Source organism: Hypanus sabinus, chromosome 14 (genome assembly GCF_030144855.1).
Source record: "Hypanus sabinus isolate sHypSab1 chromosome 14, sHypSab1.hap1, whole genome shotgun sequence".
In the NCBI taxonomy this organism is placed as follows: Eukaryota; Metazoa; Chordata; class Chondrichthyes; order Myliobatiformes; family Dasyatidae; genus Hypanus; species Hypanus sabinus.
The window spans coordinates 19,517,055-19,535,435 of NC_082719.1; the positions used below are offsets into that span (position 1 = coordinate 19,517,055).

The following is an 18,381-nucleotide window of genomic DNA, read 5'->3' on the forward strand; positions in this document are numbered from 1 at the left end:
CGCATTCACCTCAGTAATAAGCAAACCAAGGATTACATCTGCAGCTTGCTACCACCCAAACTGGATCCACCACAATTTGCCTATTGACACAACTGATTGACAAATGATGCAATAGCCACTGCTCTACATACCATGCAGAGCAGTGGAAGCATTGGAAAGAGTACAGAGGAGATTTACCAGGATGCTGCCTGGTTTAGAGAGTATGCATTATGATCAGAGATTAAGGGAGCTAGGGCTTTACTCTGGAGAGAAGGAGGATGAGTGAAGTTTAAGAGACTACTGGACAAGTATATGGAGGAATTTAAGGTGGAGGGTTATATCGGAGGCAGGGTTTAAGGGTCGGCACAACATTGTGGGCCGAATGGCCTGTACTGTGCTGTATTGTTCTTTGTACCATCTTTACACATCTGGAGAAGAATGATGCTTATGTGAGAGTGCTGTTCTTGGACTACAGTTCAGCATTCAACACCATCGTTCCATCCAGGCCCGATGAGAAGCTCAGAGACCTTGGCCTTGACCCTGCCTTGTGCAGCTGGATCCTGGACTTCCTGTCAGATCGTCAGCAGGTTGTAAGAGTGAGCTCCCTCCCCTCCACCCCGCTGACTCTCAATACAGGAGCCCCTCAGGGTTGCATACTGAGTCCCCTCCTTTACCCCCTATATACCCATGACTGTATCACCACCCACAGCTCTAATCTGCTAATTATATTTGCCGACGACACTACATTGATTGGCCCTATCTCAAATAAAAACAAGGTGGCCTACAGGGAAGAAGTCATCTCTCTGACACAGTGGTGTCGAGAAAACAACCTCTCCCTCAATGTTGCAAAAACAAAGGAGCTGGTTGAGAATTAGAAGAGGAATGGGGACGGGCTAACCCTTATTGACATCAATAGATCTGAGGTTAAGAGGGTAAACAGCTTCAAGTTCCTTGGCATCCACATCACTGAGGATCTCACGTGGTCTGTACGCACCAGCTGTGTGGTGAAAAAGGTACAACAGTGCCTCTTTCAGCTCAGACGGTTGAGGAAGTTTGGTATGGCCCCCAAATCCTAAGAACCTTCTACAGGGGCACAAATGAGAGCATCCTGACTGAGTGCATGACTGCCTGGTATGGGAACAGTATCTCCTTAAATCGCCGGACTCTGCAGAGAGTGGTGTGGACAGCTCAGCACATCTGTAGTTGTGAACATCCCATGATTCAGGACATTTACAAGGACAGGTGTGTGAAAAGGGCCCGTAGGATCATTGGGGACCCGAGCCAACCCAACCACAAACTGTTCCAGCTGCTACCATCCGGGAAGCGGTACCGCTGCATAAAAGCCAGGACCAACAGGCTCCGTCCGGAACAGCTTCTTTTACCAGGCCATCAGACTCACGAACTGATGAACTCATGCTGACTTTAGTGTACTCTGTATTACAATAACTGTTCTATTTATTGTAAATTGTTATAAATTACTATGATTGCACATTGCATATTTAGATGGAGATGTAATGCAAAGATTTTTACTCTTCATGTATGTGAAGGATGGAAGAAATAAAGTCAATTCAATTCAATAAAAGTAGAAAATAAATTGCTCATATATTCCTGAGTACATAAAAACACTGAAATGCTTCATCATATACAATAATATTATTGATAGAGTTAAATCTGTTCTGAGACTCGCAAAAAGGCAACAGGAATTTCCCCACCAGCACCACTTCCCATTTACTTCAAAACAGTAAATGGGAGAAATGAGCATGGGGATCCACAGCTCCAAATAGACAATCACTGAACGTGGTGTTGCAGGCTTTGAGCTATAAATAAAACAAACCAAACACAGGGATTAATTTCTAGAAGAATAGAATTGTGTCAAAGTTATATTGAATATTTGGTAGACTATGGAGTCTTCTATTAAAAAAAAATAATAGACTGGCAGTGAGGATGATGCAACAAGATGTCTATAGATGGAACCAAAATTCAGAGATTCTAGGAAATATTGAATGCGCTGAGGCTCCTTTGAGCTAAAGACTGAAAGATGTCTGAAAAGAGGTCTTGAAGATTATGAAATGATTAACTGGGTAAGTACACTGACAAAACATTTCACTTGTGTGGGAGGTCAGAACTAAGGGTCAATAAAGTCTTCAGATGACTAGGGGACCTAATTAAGATGTGGAAAGGATGTTTCCCATCGTGAGGGAGTCTTGGACAAGAGGGCACAGCCTCAGGATAGAGGGGCATCCATTTAAAACAGAGATGTGGAGAAATTTCTTTAGCCAGAGGGTGGTGAATTTGTGGAATTTATTACTACAGGCAGCGTTGGAGCCCAGGTCATTTAGTGTATTTAAAGCAGAGCTCAATATGTTTTTGATTGGACACAGCATCAAATGTTACGGGAAGAAGGCCAGGGAGTGGGCTGAGGGGAAGAAAAAAGGATCACCGTGACTGAATGGCCGAGTGGACTTGATGGGCCAAATGGCCTAATTCTGCTCTTAAGTCTTACGGTCTTAATTAGGGGGTGGGTCAGAATATGTAATTTGCTACATATGAAATAGTTCAGGTGATTTTACTGCAGACTCAGCAAGAAAAAGAAGAATTCATACTGATGGGGTTAGATGGGGAAGGGTAGGAATTATCCATTTCTTGTCATATATAAATATTATCTGACCTTTAACTCTTGCATCTTCTGTTTCTGGCAATCAACTTCCTTCTGGAGTTGCTTTCTTTCAGCTTGCAGTGCCTCAGATGCAGAACTCTGCTGCGATGTCATTTCAGCAATGTTTTCCATTTCTTGTCGCAGAACAGTTAGCATCTTGCCTTTTTCACTCAGCTCCTGTTTCAGTGAATCATTCTCATTCTGCATTTCCTTTATGCATCTCACAGCTTCTTCAAACTGATCACAAATGCTCTCCTCTGCTATTTTCATTCTTTGGATTTTCTGGTTCTTATCTTCAATTTCAAGTTGCAATTTATTGTTTTCCATTGCCGCATTTTCCAGACATCTTTCCCTTTCCTTTAAAGACTCTTTCAATTGACAGAAACCTGCTTCGGTTTTGTCAATTTGCTGTTTCTTCTTATTAAGCTCCTCTCCAGTTTTACAAAGCTGCTCTCTGCAGGTCTCGTATTGGTTGACTAAGGCTGATATTTTCTGTTGATCTTCATTCCTTTGCTCATCTGCAGATGCCTAGCATAGAGCATGGAAAATTATCAAGATCTTTCAGCAGACTTTGTTCTTAAGACTTACTAAGTAAAATGGCATTATATTGATTATGGTCTTTTAGCTAATTTTTCAGTTTTCTAAAAACCTTCATCAATTTTGAAGCAAGTACATTCATTAACAAATCATTCTCAACAGTGTATTTAATCAGTCACTTGTATTATTCCCCCCCCCCTCCCCGCCAAGATCCAATAAGATTGATCTGCTCTTAACAAATGCAGTAGGTCTCAGCCTTCAGCATCAAACCATGAAAGGCCTCGGTATTAAAATGTAAGAAGCAACACTTCCCACTAAGTTTTATCTATTTACAGTGCGGAATTCAGTCCTTCTGAGATGCACCACTCAGCAACCCATGGATTTAATGCTTGCCTAATCGCAGGACAATTCACAATAACTAATTAATCTGCTAACTGGTATGTCTATGGACTGTGGGAAGAAACTGGAGAACCCAGAGGAAACCCACATGCACATAGGAAGAATGTACAAGCATTCTTACAAAGGACACCAGAACTGAACTCCAAACTCTGTTGCTCTGGGCTGTAACAGCATCACACTAACTTCTATGCCACTGTGGCACCCTTTAACTTTCTTGATGTAGTAGAACTCATAAGAACGACATTCACCCTGCATGTTGCATGGAAAGCTGGTATCTTAATTTCCAGCACTGAAGGTCTTTGTTCAATGACTACATCACATGCATATACATTTTTCTGGCCTTCTGCCACTAAGAGAAATGGTGTAATCAAGAGAAGATTTAGCAAAGATGTGAAAATCTCCCTAAAATACATTATGTAATTTTAAGTTATGATTTGGAGGAAAAGTATTTGTTTCCATTTGCAACAACTCCATTTGACAGACAACCCAAATGTTCTTTTTCATTTCTAAACAGAACAACTTACTTTACTTTCCAGAATGATTTTGTCAAAATTAAGACTAATTCATACAAACTGCGATATAAACCATTATTGCTTGCTTATCATTAACTAACCTGATACTGTATGTAATACTGGCACTGTTCCTTAAGACTCTTTATCACACCATCCAGCCGTTGAATGTCCTGAGTTTTGCAATCGATTTCATTCTGTAAATTTTCAATGGAAATGCAATTGTTTGTTCCCCGATCCCACAGCTTCTGATTTTGTTCTTTGGCCACTTTGAGGTCCTCTTCAACCTTACAACTGTCAGCCTAAAAGTAAAACAAATGTAGTTCTGAATTTTAAAAAAAGGAGTTGAAGGAGATGGGTATCCTTGGTCTAGCCCGGGGGTCGGCAACCTGCGGCTCCCGAGCCATTTGTGGCTCTTTCACCTCTGTGCTGCGGCTCCCTGTGGCTTTGGGAAATAATTGGTCAGTATTTAATTAAAATGTATTTTATGTTAGTTTGTTAGCTTTTGAAATGTAATTCTAAATTTGAAGATTATGGTGATCTTGTACAATCTAAGTGTGGCTGGCACATCCGAAACGGCTCACAATTAGCCAGCATTCCGGCTAAGGGAGATAGCCTACGGGGGTTTGTGAGTACGCGTCTTTTGCAGCATCTGCGTCCATGGGGGCTGGGTTGAGGGAGGCTTAAAAGCAAGGCTGTTTAGTTCGAATAAAGCTATCTTTGACTGCAGTTTACTGACACCGCTACAACGTGTTTTTATCGCTGGCTGTCCAGACGGAAGGTGCTGAAACGCTTTGTCGCGTGTCTGGAAGAAGTGAAAACTTTCCTGGGCAGCAAAGGGCTCACCTTTCCTGAGCTGGAACAGCCAGAGTGGCTGGAAAAGCTACACTTCATGGTAGACATGACAGCGCACCTGAACACGCTGAACACAGCTCTTCAGGGGAAAGGACGCACAGCCCTGCACATGTTGGAGGATGTTTTGGCATTCGAGCGCAAGTTGACGTTGCTTGCCAGAGATTTACAGAAAGGCACTTTGTCTCACTTCCCCAATTTGAGAGAGTTCAAACAAGGTCACGACATGATAATTTCGGAGTATTTACATTCTGCAATCATCGCAATGCAAACATCGTTTGGGAAACGCTTCTGTGAGTTCAGAGAGGAAAAAAACACATTATCCTTCCCGGTCACTCCCTTAAGCATCGATCCTTCCCTACTGAATACGACTGCATTGGCAGGTGTGAGTCAACCTGATCTTGAGATGGAACTGGCCGACATAGCCGACAAAGACATATGGGTGTCCAAGTTTAGACGCTTGACAGCAGACCTTGAAGATGTTGCCCGTCAGAAGGCCGTTCTTGCTCAGAAACACAAATGGAGTGATATTGAAAACCTTCCAAAACCGGACAAACTTGTGTTCGAAACATGGAATGCTATGCCCGACATTTATGTAAACATTAAAAAGTATGCGCTTTGAGTCCTGTCGATCTTTGGATCCACATATGTAAGTGAGCAGGTGTTCTCCAACATGAACTTTATTAAAAACAAACATCGCGCACGCCTCACAGATGACAGCTTGCGATCCTGTGTAAAGATGAAGGTGACGTCATACAGCCCTGATGTGCAGACACTCTGCGCTGAGGTCCAGGAGCAGAAATCCCATTAACCAAGTATGATAAATATTTTAATTGCCTATTATTTTATGTATATTCATATTTTTTCATTGTTCAGTGAAATAGTCCTTTTATTTTTCAGGCTGACAGCTGGCTGATGTTATTTTTGGTTTGCTGCTGGCGGAAAATTTAAGTTCGGCGTTTTTCATAAATACAAGAAGGACTCAAATAGACATTGAGTATTTTACTTAAAAGTAACTTTCAACCCAACGTCTTTTTTTCAGAGTTCAAAATGTTTTTGTTGCATGCAGAAATGTAATTTCGTTTTCTCTGCAGGAGTTCATCAATTTCATAAATGCAACACATTATAGTTTGTTTATACATAGCATAAAAGCAAAAAAAAAACGTTGTATGCAGTGTTATTTCATTTTAAATGTCAAACGGGTTTTGCGGCTCCCAGTGTTTTCTTTTCTGTGGGAAACGGGTCCAAGTGGCTCTTTCAGTGGTAAAGGTTGCTGACCCCTGGTCTAGCCTATGAGAATATTCACTAGGCAAGGTATCATGAATATGTAGCAGGCACACAAATGCAACTTTCATCAGTTATAGCACCTCACCTTATGGCCAGTTCACACCTTGCCTGCCTCCCTTACCTTCTGCAAAGGAAGATAAATGTAACGCCATAATCAACTTTACATTCAGAAAACTAGCAAAATGCAAAGAGAACAAAAGACAATGTCAGATGCTCTCTTTTGTTTGCACTAGATCTACTAGCCTTAATTACTTGAAATAGGATTCCAAACACCACTTGCCTTTGCCCACTGCACTATCTTATCAGTATTTCTTTGCAGTTTTCCTTGCGGCCTCACCTTCTACTTCTGCATTGCCTGGAAATGTTGACACCTATTTCTAAAACACTGATGTGCCCAGTAAAAGGAAACAGTTACAGAGCAAAAGCCTAAAACATCACAATCAATTTCCACACACTCTAAGACGTTGCCTTAAACTTCTAGCATTTCTTGTTTCCCTCCCTCTAACCATGAAATTTACTACCCACATCTGGTCTCCTAATCTTCAATGTCTGTGCTTTGCTTTGCTAAAAGACAAATGAAACTATGTCTATGGTACACCCAGTGCACTTCCTGATTAATGATACTCAGTGCGAGGGGTGATTGATAAGTTTGTGGCCTAAGGTAGAAGGAGATGAGCCATACAGCTTACATGCACATGCAGTTCAACTCTGTGATTATGCAGAAAGTTTGAAGTTAATAACTCATCTCCTCTACCTTAGGCCATGAACTTATCAATCGCCCCTGCTGCGGACTCTTTCTGGAGGTCCGAGATCGGTATGCTCCACAACCACTGGATTAAGTGTGTAGATATAGGAGGGGACTATGTGAAAAAATAAATGTGCTAGGTTTTCTAAAATTGACTCCTTCTACCTTAAGCCACGAACTTATCAATCACCCCTCATATAAAGAACATAGAAAACCTATAGGACAATACAGGCCTTTTGACCCACAATGCTGTGCCAAACATGTACTTACTTTAGAAATTACCACAGGTTACTCATGGCCCTCTAGTTTTCTAAGCTCCCTGTACCTATCTAAGAGTCTCTTAAAAGACCCTATTGTATCTGCCTCCACCACCTTGGCTGACAGCCCATTCCATGCACTCACCACTCTCTGTATAAAAAAACTTACCCCTGATATCTCCTCTGTACCTGCTTCCAAGCACCTTAAAACTGTGCCCTCTCGTGTTAGCCATTTCAGCCCTGGGAAAAAAAGCCTCTGACTATCCACACAATCAATGCCTCTTATCATTTTATGTACTTCTATCACGTCACCTCTCATCCTCCATCGCTCTAAGGAGAAAAGGCCAAATTCACTCAACCTATTCTCATAAGGCAAGCTCCCCAATCCAGGCAACATCCTTGTAAATCTCCTCTGCACTCTTTCTATAGTTTCCACATCCTTCCTGTAGTGAGGTGGCCAGAACTGAACACGGTACCACAGGTGGGGTCTGACCGGGTTCCTACATAGCCATACATTACCTTTTGTCTCTTGAACTCAACTACACAGTTGATGAAGGCCAATACACTGTAGGCCTTCTTAACCACACAGTTAACCTGTGCAGCAGCTTTGAGTGTCCTATGGACTCAGACCCCAAGATCCCTCTGATCTTCCACACTGCCAAGAGTCTTACCATTAATACTATATTCTGCCATTATACTTGACCTATCAAAATAAACCACCTCACACTTATCTGGGTTGAACACCACCTCCCTATAATCTCAAAGAAACTTAATGAAGCTTCTGAAGTGCAACCTTTCTTTCTGAAATTCACACTGGATGCTTCTAATATATGGTTCCATGCTATGCAAACCATCGAGGGTGCCTTTACAACCTCCAGGTAACACAACTGCTATGCTTTCTTGCTGAATCCACCATTTTGCAAAAGCCTGTCTCATAAATGTCACCAGGACCATTCATTCACTCACGAACACCTGAAATTTTAAATTCTCAGACTCTTCTCAGTTCCTTCCCTCAACATTTTATCACATGGTGTGACTAATAAAAAGGAGCAAGGGCATGCTCACTGAAGGCATCATTAACTTTGTAAACTAATATACAAAGGGGAAAATGTGTGCATATGCAAGTTGGAGCCATACCTTACAACTTTTAATTAAAGTTCAAAAGCCTTCCCTCTTTAATATGTTAAGCATTAGTTTGGAAGTCAAACAGCTGCTGAACTTACCATTAATTGTTGGATTCGACAATTCATGGTTTCTACCTCTTGCCTGAACTCATCCCTTTCTTTCCTGGTTTTACAAACCTCAGACTGAGATTCTTCTATAATCTTTTGCAGGTCCTCTATCTGATCAAATAGCATAAAACAGCAAAGAAAACTAGACAATCAGTATAAACAAAATACTGAAACATAGCAAAATACATTGTTGAAAAGATCCTCTGATCTTCTTTAGCATACAGCCGATATAAGAGAGGTGATTGATAAGGTCATGGCCTAAGGTAGAAGGAGTCAATTTTAGAAAACCTAGTACATTTATTTTTCAACATAGTCCCCTCCTACACTTACACACTTAGTCCAGTTGCTGTGGAGCATACAGATCTTTCTTTGTAGAAGTCGGCATCTTGGACCTCCAGAAGTGGTCAACAGCAGGGGTGATTGATAAGTTTGTGGTCTAGGGTAGAAGGAGATGAGTAATGCAGCTCTCGTTACATGCATGTGCAGTTCAACTCTTTCAGTGATTATGCAGAAAGTTTGAAGTTAATAGCTCATCTTCTTCTACCTTAGGCCACAAATTTATTAATCAAATCAACCCTGCTGTCGACCACTTCCGGAGGTCCAAGATGCCGACTTCTACAAAGAAGGGATCTGCATGCTCCACGACCGCTGGACTAAGTGTGCAAATACTGGAGGGGACTATGTTGAAAAATAAATGTGCTAGGTTTTCTAAAATTGACTCCTTCTACCTTAGGCCACAAACTTATCAATCACCCCTTGTATTTTCATACTGTTGTAACACAACTCAAGTTGTCATTTTAATTTGTTACAGTTGCAGCCACAACATGGATGCTGTTTTGATATACTCTCTACTGAAGCATGTTACTTTATTTTACATCAATTAGGAATTATGCAATAAATGTAAAAATTATTACTTCAAGAAGGATTTTGAGCCTTTCCCAAGCTTACTTACACACTGGAAGGAAATAGGCCTTTTTCAGATAGCGCCAGGAAGAACAATATGTAACATTGACAAAGTGGTCTTACACCTCTATTAGATTTTTCTCTTTTATATGTTTAATAACACGACAGGAAAATGGAGTATTGTTTAACAAACAAAGGAGTTCTACTTCTTTCCTTTCATTTCATGTTTTTTCCCCAGGTCCAAAACAAATAAAAAGAGTTGTTTTGTAGGAAAATTTATAACTGACCTTGTCTTCATACATCCTTCTGGCTTCCCGTAATTCAGTTCGGAGATGGCAGACGGTGGACTCCAGGTCTGTAAGCTGCCGTGAGTACATTATGCTTTGATTCCTCGCTTGTTCTCTAGATGGGTGAAAAAAAGCATTTCAGGATGTATATTGTATACAGTTCTGATACTAAATTATACCTTTGAAATCTTTGAAAATTCTCACTTAATTGGTTTCTACTAAATAACAATACACCATGAGAATTTAAAGTAGATTCTAGCTTTATGAATTCAATTAAGCACCTGACAACAATTCTGATAGAACAGGGTGCAATTGCCCATAAAGTACCTGCCCAAGGGCTCCTGCATTGTGGAATGTTATCATTAAATACCACAGATAAGCACTTTATCCAATTTATTCTGCAATAAAGAACCAGTGGAAGTTATCATCAGTTGCAAGAACTGTTTCTTGTGTTATTCAAAATCACAAGAGGCAGTTGTCCGGAGGATAAGGAATACTCTGTTCAAGATAAATTTGTTTTATTGTTAGGCATAAGAAGATTTGCCCACATTAAGTGCAGAACAAAGCCAAGCAAATATCAGGTACTGAGCTTTTCAATATTTCCTATTTTTTCAATCTAGAAAGGAACCAGAAGCCTTTTAAATCAATTTACGTCTGTTTCTTGACTCTTACTTTCCATTTCCTTTCCTTGTTAACATTTTTACTTTTCCTTAATCTAATAATATTTACTTTCTGTTCACTGATATGGAAGACTTGCACTAACTTGATCAATTCACTTGGAAAACAGCACAATAATTTTTAACCTTTAAAGGCATGCCACTCAGCAATAATCATTTTTATATAAAAAAGAAATAGAGGCACTGGAAAGGGTGCAACGAACCAGAATATAGCAGTATTGAAATATTATAGACAACAGGAGAGGCCACACTCAATCTTCCAAAGTGTCTCACTTCACAAATGTTCATCACAAAGCCACGCTGACTATCTCGTATCAAAAATGCTTTTCCAAATGCTCTCAAATCCTGTCTGTAAGAATACTCAAGAGTTTACTCATCACTCATCTAGAATTCTTTGGTCTATAATTTCTAATATTCCTCAAGTTTCAGTGGCATGATCCAGCATGTTAGCTTAATCTGCACTGACGTCACGTTCATCAAGGTTGCTGTCACTGGTGAAATATTTTTTTAATATATTCTTCAATATCTAGGCTGTCAAATTTATTATATTCAGACATTTCACACCATACATAATTTAGTAAATAGCAGATACATATTTGTTCACACTTCCATTAATTAGCTTAACCAACTGAGAACCTGAGTTCCAGTTTCCACCAAATCATTACGGTTTGATTTTTTTAAAAACATTTTTAAATTTAATTTCGAATAGGTTACAGAAGGAAAAAAAATTGTCAACCCTTCCCCCCTCCTCTCAAACGTATCCCTATAGAAAAAAAAACGAAAAAAGAAAGAAAGAAAGAATGCCTGGATATTGGAAGATCCCCACACGGAGTTCATAATAGCTTTAATATGTATATTTAATTCTTTCCACAGATAACCAATAAATTTATCTTTGGAGCACCTATATATTTAATCCTATCTTTTGTAAATAAGGGTGCCAAATTTTCAGAAATATTTCATATTTATCTCTTAAATTATAAGTAATTTTTTCAAGTGGAATGCAGCTAAAAATTTCATTCTTCCAACGATCTATACTTAAGTATGAATCCAGTTTCCAAGTAACTGCAATAGCCTTTTTGGCTACTGCCAATGCAATTTTTATGAATTCTTTCTGATATTTATTCAATTTGGATTTCAATTTTATCCCTTCAATATCGCCTAGTAAAAATAATGTTGGATTATGTGGAAGTTGTATTCCAATAATTTGTTCCAGTAAAACTCTTAAATTTGTCCAAAAAGGTTGAATTTTAAAACAAGACCAAGTAGAGTGTAAAAAAGTACACTCTTGATTACACTGAAAACATTAATCAGATAAATTTGAGTTTAACCTATTTATTTTTTGTGGTGTAATATATATTTGATGTAAAAAGTTATGTTGTACTAATCTTAGTCGAACATTTATTGTATTTGTCATACTGTCAAGACATAATCTTGACCAACTTGTTTCATCAATTTTAATATTCAAATCAGTTTCCCATTTTTGTCCTGACATATGAATTCCTTGTTTAATTCCCTGTTTTTGAATCAAGTTATATATACCAGAAATAATTTTTTAAAGTTTCTCCTTTATGAATTAAAGTTACTATTTCGTTAGGTTTTGGCAATAACATTGTTTGACCCAGTTTATCTCTTAAATAAGCCCTTAATTGGAAATAACAGAAAAGAGTGTTATTTGATATTTTATATTTATTCTTTAATTGGTCAAATGACATTAATATACCTCCTTCAAAACAGTCTCCTATATATCTAATCCCTTTGTGAAACCAGTTATATAAAAGTTGATTATCCATTGTAAAAGGGATAAGTTTATTTTGAATTAAAGGTCTCTTTGTTAATAAAGATTTCTTTATCTCATCATCAACATTTATCTTATTCCATAAATCAATCAAATGTTTTAATATAAGAGATTCTTTCTTTTCCCGTATACAATTAGAGTCCCATTTATATATAAAATCTTCTGGTACATTTTCTCCTATTTTATCTAATTCTATTCTAATCCATGCCGGTTTATCTTCATCAAAAAAAGATGCAATAAACCTAAGCTGATTTGCTTTGTAACAGTTCTTAAAATTTGGTAATTGTAACCCTCCTAGGTCAAATTTCCATGTCAATTTTTCCAACGATATTCTTGACATCTTACCTTTCCAAAGGAATTTCCTCACACATTTACTTAACTCTTGAAAAAACTTCTGCAGTAATTGTATTGGTAGTGTTTGGAATAAATATTGTAATCTAGGGAATATATTCATTTTTACAGCATTGACTCTACCTATTAATGTTATTGGTAACATCATCCATTTATCAAGATCCTCTTGAATTTTTTTCAATAATGGCAAATAATTTAGTTTATATAAATTCTTTATATCATTAACAACGCTTATACCTAAATACTTTATACCATTTATCAGCCATCTAAATTGAGTTATTAATCGACATTGACTATAATCTCCTTTAATAAGGGGTAAAATTTCACTTTTATCCCAATTTATTTTGTACCCTGCTATTTTCCCATATTCTTCCAATCTAGAAGATAATTTACGCAACAAATGCAATGGGTTAGTTAGATAAATCAGAACATCATCAGCAAATAAGTTAATCTTATATTCCTCCTGATTAACTCTGAAACCCATAATATCTGAGTCAGTTCAAATTAATTAATTATTAAAACGTCAAGATTTTTGTGACTTTATGAAAAAACAGATTCAGTTTTTTTTAGATACGAACTCACATTCAGTTGATGACAAATTTATATTATGGGAAGCGATGAAGGCATATTTGAGAGGCCAGATAATAAGTTATATTTCTAAAATTAAGAAGGAATATATGGTAGAAATAGATCAATTGGAAAAAAAATTGGAAAAATTAAAACTAGTGAAATATTGAAGCAAAGTATTCATTAAGGATCTCCCTCCCTCCTCCGACTCCAGGCACATTTCCCCTTTTATCCCTGATTGACCTACCTCACTCTGGTCACCCTCCTGTTCTTCACATACATGTGGACTGACTTAGACATTTTTCTTAATCCTACTCACCAAAACCTTCTTTAACAGCCTTCTAACTCACTCTTAATAAGTCCCTTATTAAAATCTTTCCTGGCTACCTTATGACTATCAAGATCCCTGGTGATGTTTGTTTCCTAAACCTTAAGTAAGCTTGCTTCTTCTTCTTGGCTAGATGTTCCACTTCTCTTGTAAGCCGAGGTTGCTTCATCCTACCACCCTTTCCATGCCTTGATAGGACAGAGCATCATGCAAGTACTCCACAAACAACATCCACATTTCTGTTGTAAATATCCCCGTGTACATCTTTCCTAGTTTACGCTCCCAAGTTCCTGCCTAGTAATAGATTTAATTGATCCACTGGACTTCTGGTTTCTTTCTAGATTGAGAAAGGAAAGTAGGAAATAACAAAAAGCTCAGTAACTGATATTCGTATGGGTTTGTCTGCACTTAATGTGGGTAAATCTTCTTATGCCCAACAATAGAACAAAGTTATCTTAGTTTGTTTGTGTAAAAGCTATGCAATATATCTTCAAGGCATCAATATGCTTCCTGCAATCAGGAAGCAAAATGACACAGAGCTACTGATCAATATGTATTTAAAAGCATTTTATAAACACATGTATTGTCTACTAACATCTTAATTCAAAGACTATTCACTAAGCTATATGATAAACATATCCAAATTTAAACACATAATAATATATACAAATCAGAAGTTCCATATATCTTGAATGGCTTTCAACACTTGAGAGAATATCAAAACAACAATGTATATACCATGGATTGCACAAATCAACTGAAAGGAAACTGTGTACAAACTACTCTTTCTTAAACACTTCACTGGTCAGTTGGTAGAAATTTATACATACTGTATGGCTTCCACTTGGTTTTGGAAACTTGAGGCAAGGCTGCGAGAGCGGTTTACTTTTTCAGTCAGTACTGACAATTCTTGTTGATGTTCATGTTTCAGCTGCTCTATTCTGTGAAAGAGAGGTTAGTGGTTATTCAACACACAGCACATTTCTGTTTTTGAAAATACACCCAAAGACACACATATATATTCAGTATATTTGGAGATTAATACAAAAAAGAGTTTCCGGATGTATACTGCATAATTTCTCTGACATTAAATGCAACTATTGACCTACTGAAAGAAAGACTCTTTCAGCAAAGAGAGGCTTCAGGCAGAGAAAGCAAATGAAAGAAAAGCTCAAGATTACAACTTCTCTCTCCTTCCCTACTTTATATTTGCACAGTTAGGACAGTTAAGATGGCAGGCAGGATAGTGGATTGGACCTCTTGCAGGATGTGGGAAGGCAGGGAGAGCTCCAGTGTCCCTGACAATTACAACTGCGAGACACACATCCAACTGCAGCTTCTAACTATCTGCATTAAGGAGCTGGATCAGGAACTGGATGAATCCCAGACCATTCCGGAGGCTAAGGGGCTGATAGATAGGATATATAGAGAGGTAGCTACATCCAAGGTGCAAGACACATGAAACTGGGTGACAGTCAGGAAGAGGAAAGGGGTTAAGGAGCCAATGCAAAATACCCCCGTGGCTACCCCCTCAACAACAGGTATATCACGCTGGATACAGTGGAGGGGCTGACCTAACAGAGGAAAGGTGGTTGGGACTCTGGCACTGTGTTTGCCTCTGTGACTCAAAAGGAAAGGGGGGAGAGGAGCTGCTGTGGTGATAGGGGATTTGTTAGGGGAGTAGACAGGTAGTTCTGTGGGTGAGAATGAGATATCCAGATGGTATGTTGCCTCCTGGTACCAGGGTCCAGGATATCTAGGATTAAGTCCTCAGCATTTTTCAATGGGAAGGGTGAGCAGCCAGAGGTCACGGTCCATATAGTTGACATGGACATTTGGAGGATGAATGACAAGGTTCTGCAAAGAGTGTTCAGGGAGTTAGGGGGCTAAGTTAAAGGGCAGGACCTCCAGGGTTATAATCTCAGGATTGCTACCCATGCCAGGTGCTAGTGAGGGTAGAAATAGGAAGATTATACAGTTTAACACGTGGCTAAGCAGTAGGTGTAGGAGGGAGGGCAAAGGAATTTTGGATCATTGGGCTTTCTTCCAGGGAAGGTGAGACCTGTACAGAAGCGACAGTTTGCACCTGAACTGGAGGGGAACTAATATCCTAGCAGGAAGGTTTGCTAATGCTACACAGTGAGGTTTAAACTAGAGTTGCAGGGGGATGGGAACCAGAACAGTTAGTAGAGAGGTTGTGGAGGCAGAAGTTGATAGGACCTCAAACAGAGTTGTGAATTAAAAGGTTGAGCATGGTGCGACGAGTGACCTGAGCTGCCTGTATTTCAATACAAGAAGTATCGTAGGAAAGAACTGAAGATGAGATATAGGCAATGTGTAGTGAGGAGAGACTGCTGATAGGGCAAAATTGCAGTCACCAGGATAAGTTGCAACATAAAAAACAAATTCAAAAAGGCTGGATACAGGTTTGAGGGTATTACATTTGACAGCGTGCAGCATATGGAAAAAGGTTGAAGAACTTGTAGCGCAATTACAGATTGACAGGTATGGCATTGTAGACATCACTGTATCAGAGCTGAAAAAAAGATTACAGCTGGGAGCTTAAAGTCCAAAGATACATATTGTATCGAAAGGACAGGCAGGAAGGCAGGCAGAGGGTGCAGCATTGCTCTGTTGGTAAAAATTAAATGAGCCATATACAAAAAAATAAAATTGAATCAATAGTGATAAGCGTGAACACTGAAAAGGCATTTGATTCAGTTAATTTGAATTTTCTTTACAGAGTTCTACATAGATTTGGTTTCCAAGACACAATTATTAAAACTAAACAGGCACTATATGACGATCCCACTGCTAGGATTAAAGTCAATGGATACTTATCAAATAGTTTTACCCTCGAAAGGGGCACGAGACAAGGTTGTGCATGGTCACCGCTACTCTTTGCATTATATCTGGAATAACTAGCTCAATACATCAGACAAAATAAAGATATCGGGGGATTACTATTAAAGGGACAGAGCATAAATTGACCTGTTGCGCGGATGACATTTTGATCTACCTAGGGCAACCAACATACACTTTATCTAAATTGATGCAGTCCTTTGAACAATATGGTCAATTACCAGGATACATGATCAACATAGATAAAACCCAATTACTTTCATATAGCTATAGCCCACCAAGAGAAATTGAAAGTACATATCCCTGGGCATGGCGCACAGAGTCCAATATTTGGGCATCATTATGCCAAAAGATTTGGCAAGTTATCAGAATGCAATTATCCACCTATATATAAAAAAATTAAGGAAGATATAACAAGATGGAACCTAATTCCTTTTTTTAGTCTCAGTTCAAGGATTGAATCCATTAAAATGAATATATTGCCCAGACTATTATATCTCTTTCAGACCCTACCAATAGAGATGAACCAAAATCAATTCAACGAATGGAACAAGATGTTATTAAGATATACATGGCAAGGTAAAAGGCCTAGAGTTTGTCTCAAAACTTTGCAATTAGCCAAGGAAAAGGGGGGGATGGGGCCTACCTTCTCTTAGAGAGGGGAGGATACTTTTCATCCCCATACAGGCAATTTTGGCTGATAACAAAGTTACATAAATACTATTGATAACCCATGGGTAAAATGGACTCCTAAAATATGGAAAACTATTATAAAAGAATATAAACTAGAGGGAGATATTGCAATTCTTAAATGGTGTGCATATGACTCAGATTTTACGCCGAATAAAATGGATGCTAGATTTAAGGACTGGCCAACTAAAGGAATAATAATTCTTTGCAATATAATGAAAGAAGGAACACTGTTCAATTTTGAAATGCTTAAAGAGAAACACTTACTAGAAAAACAAGACTTTTATCAGTATTTGCAGATGTGACAGTATGTTAATAGGAGGGTTAAAAATATAACCAAGGCAAGTACATGTTTGATTGTTGTTTAAAAAAGCATATAATTCAGATAATTGTGGTAGAATCATTTCAAGCGTGTATAAGGGTTTGTCAAGTCTTAAAGCACATTCAACTTCATACATTAAAACAAAATGGGAGAAGGAAGGAGGGATAATTATATCTGAGGAAGAATGGACAATAATATGGAGGTATCAATGGAAGTGTACCAGTTCACAGAAATGGAGGGAGTTTGGATGGAGAAACCTAATAAGATATTTTATTACACCCTCTCAGAAATCCCATTGTGACAGTAACCTCCCTGATTGCAGGAGAAATTGTGGAAATCAAAATGTAAACCATTTTCAAATTTTCTGGGATTGCCCCATTATCAAAGACTGGGATACACAATGCCCTACAAGACATTTTTAAATGTGAAATACCCTTAGAAAGTAAGACCATATATTTTGGGTATATACCTCAAAAATGGTTGAAAAGAGATAAATATTTTATAAATATACTGCTGGTGGCTGGTAAAACGACTCTTACCAGGAAATTATTACAGGAGAGCCCAACTTTAAACACATGGATGCAAATTACAATGGACATTTACAAAATAGAGAAGAAACAGCATCTGTTAATCATAAATTGGAACAATTTGATTCATATTGGGAAAAATGGTTTAACTACATAACACCTCGTAGGCCTGATTTTATTCTGACAAATCAATGACTATGTTGTATTAAAAAAAAGATCACTCCCTACTTGTACAGTTTTCTCCTTTTGCTTTTTCCCCTCTCTTTTCTATAAGTATATACCTCAGATAAATATTATGTGGAGATTTGTGGCAAATATGAATATATCATATATATGTACAGTATCTGAAATACATCTTATGGAAATGTTTGTTTGATGAACTTCAATAAAAAATGAATTACAAAAAAAAACATCATTAGGAAGAGGTGACATACGGTTGGACGGTGTTGAATCATTGTGGATAAAGCCAAGGAACTGCAAGGATAAACGATGCTGATGGGAGTTGTATACAGACCCCCAAACAGTAGTAAGGATGTGGTCTACAAATTACAACAGGAGATAGAAAATGCATGTCAAAAGGGTTCTAATATGTAGGTAGATTAGGAAAATCAGGTCAGTA

At 38.2% G+C, this 18,381-nt stretch overlaps 1 protein-coding gene across 3 annotated transcripts in view; it reads right to left on the reverse strand.

Annotated features, from left to right (window-relative positions):
* The window catches only part of LOC132404582 (coiled-coil domain-containing protein 158-like), a 175,785-nt gene that overhangs the window by 82,083 nt on the left and 75,321 nt on the right, over window positions 1-18,381 (reverse strand). For 2 of the 3 annotated variants that reach the window (XM_059988839.1, XM_059988838.1), the window contains exons 9-13: window positions 14,192-14,302; window positions 9,644-9,758; window positions 8,445-8,564; window positions 4,185-4,382; window positions 2,648-3,163 (exon numbers count right to left, since the gene is read on the reverse strand). In XM_059988839.1, coding sequence (XP_059844822.1) covers window positions 2,648-3,163; window positions 4,185-4,382; window positions 8,445-8,564; window positions 9,644-9,758; window positions 14,192-14,302 — 1,060 coding nt within the window. The remainder of the gene's footprint in view (window positions 1-2,647; window positions 3,164-4,184; window positions 4,383-8,444; window positions 8,565-9,643; window positions 9,759-14,191; window positions 14,303-18,381) is intronic. The other variant, XM_059988841.1, reaches the window with a different exon arrangement.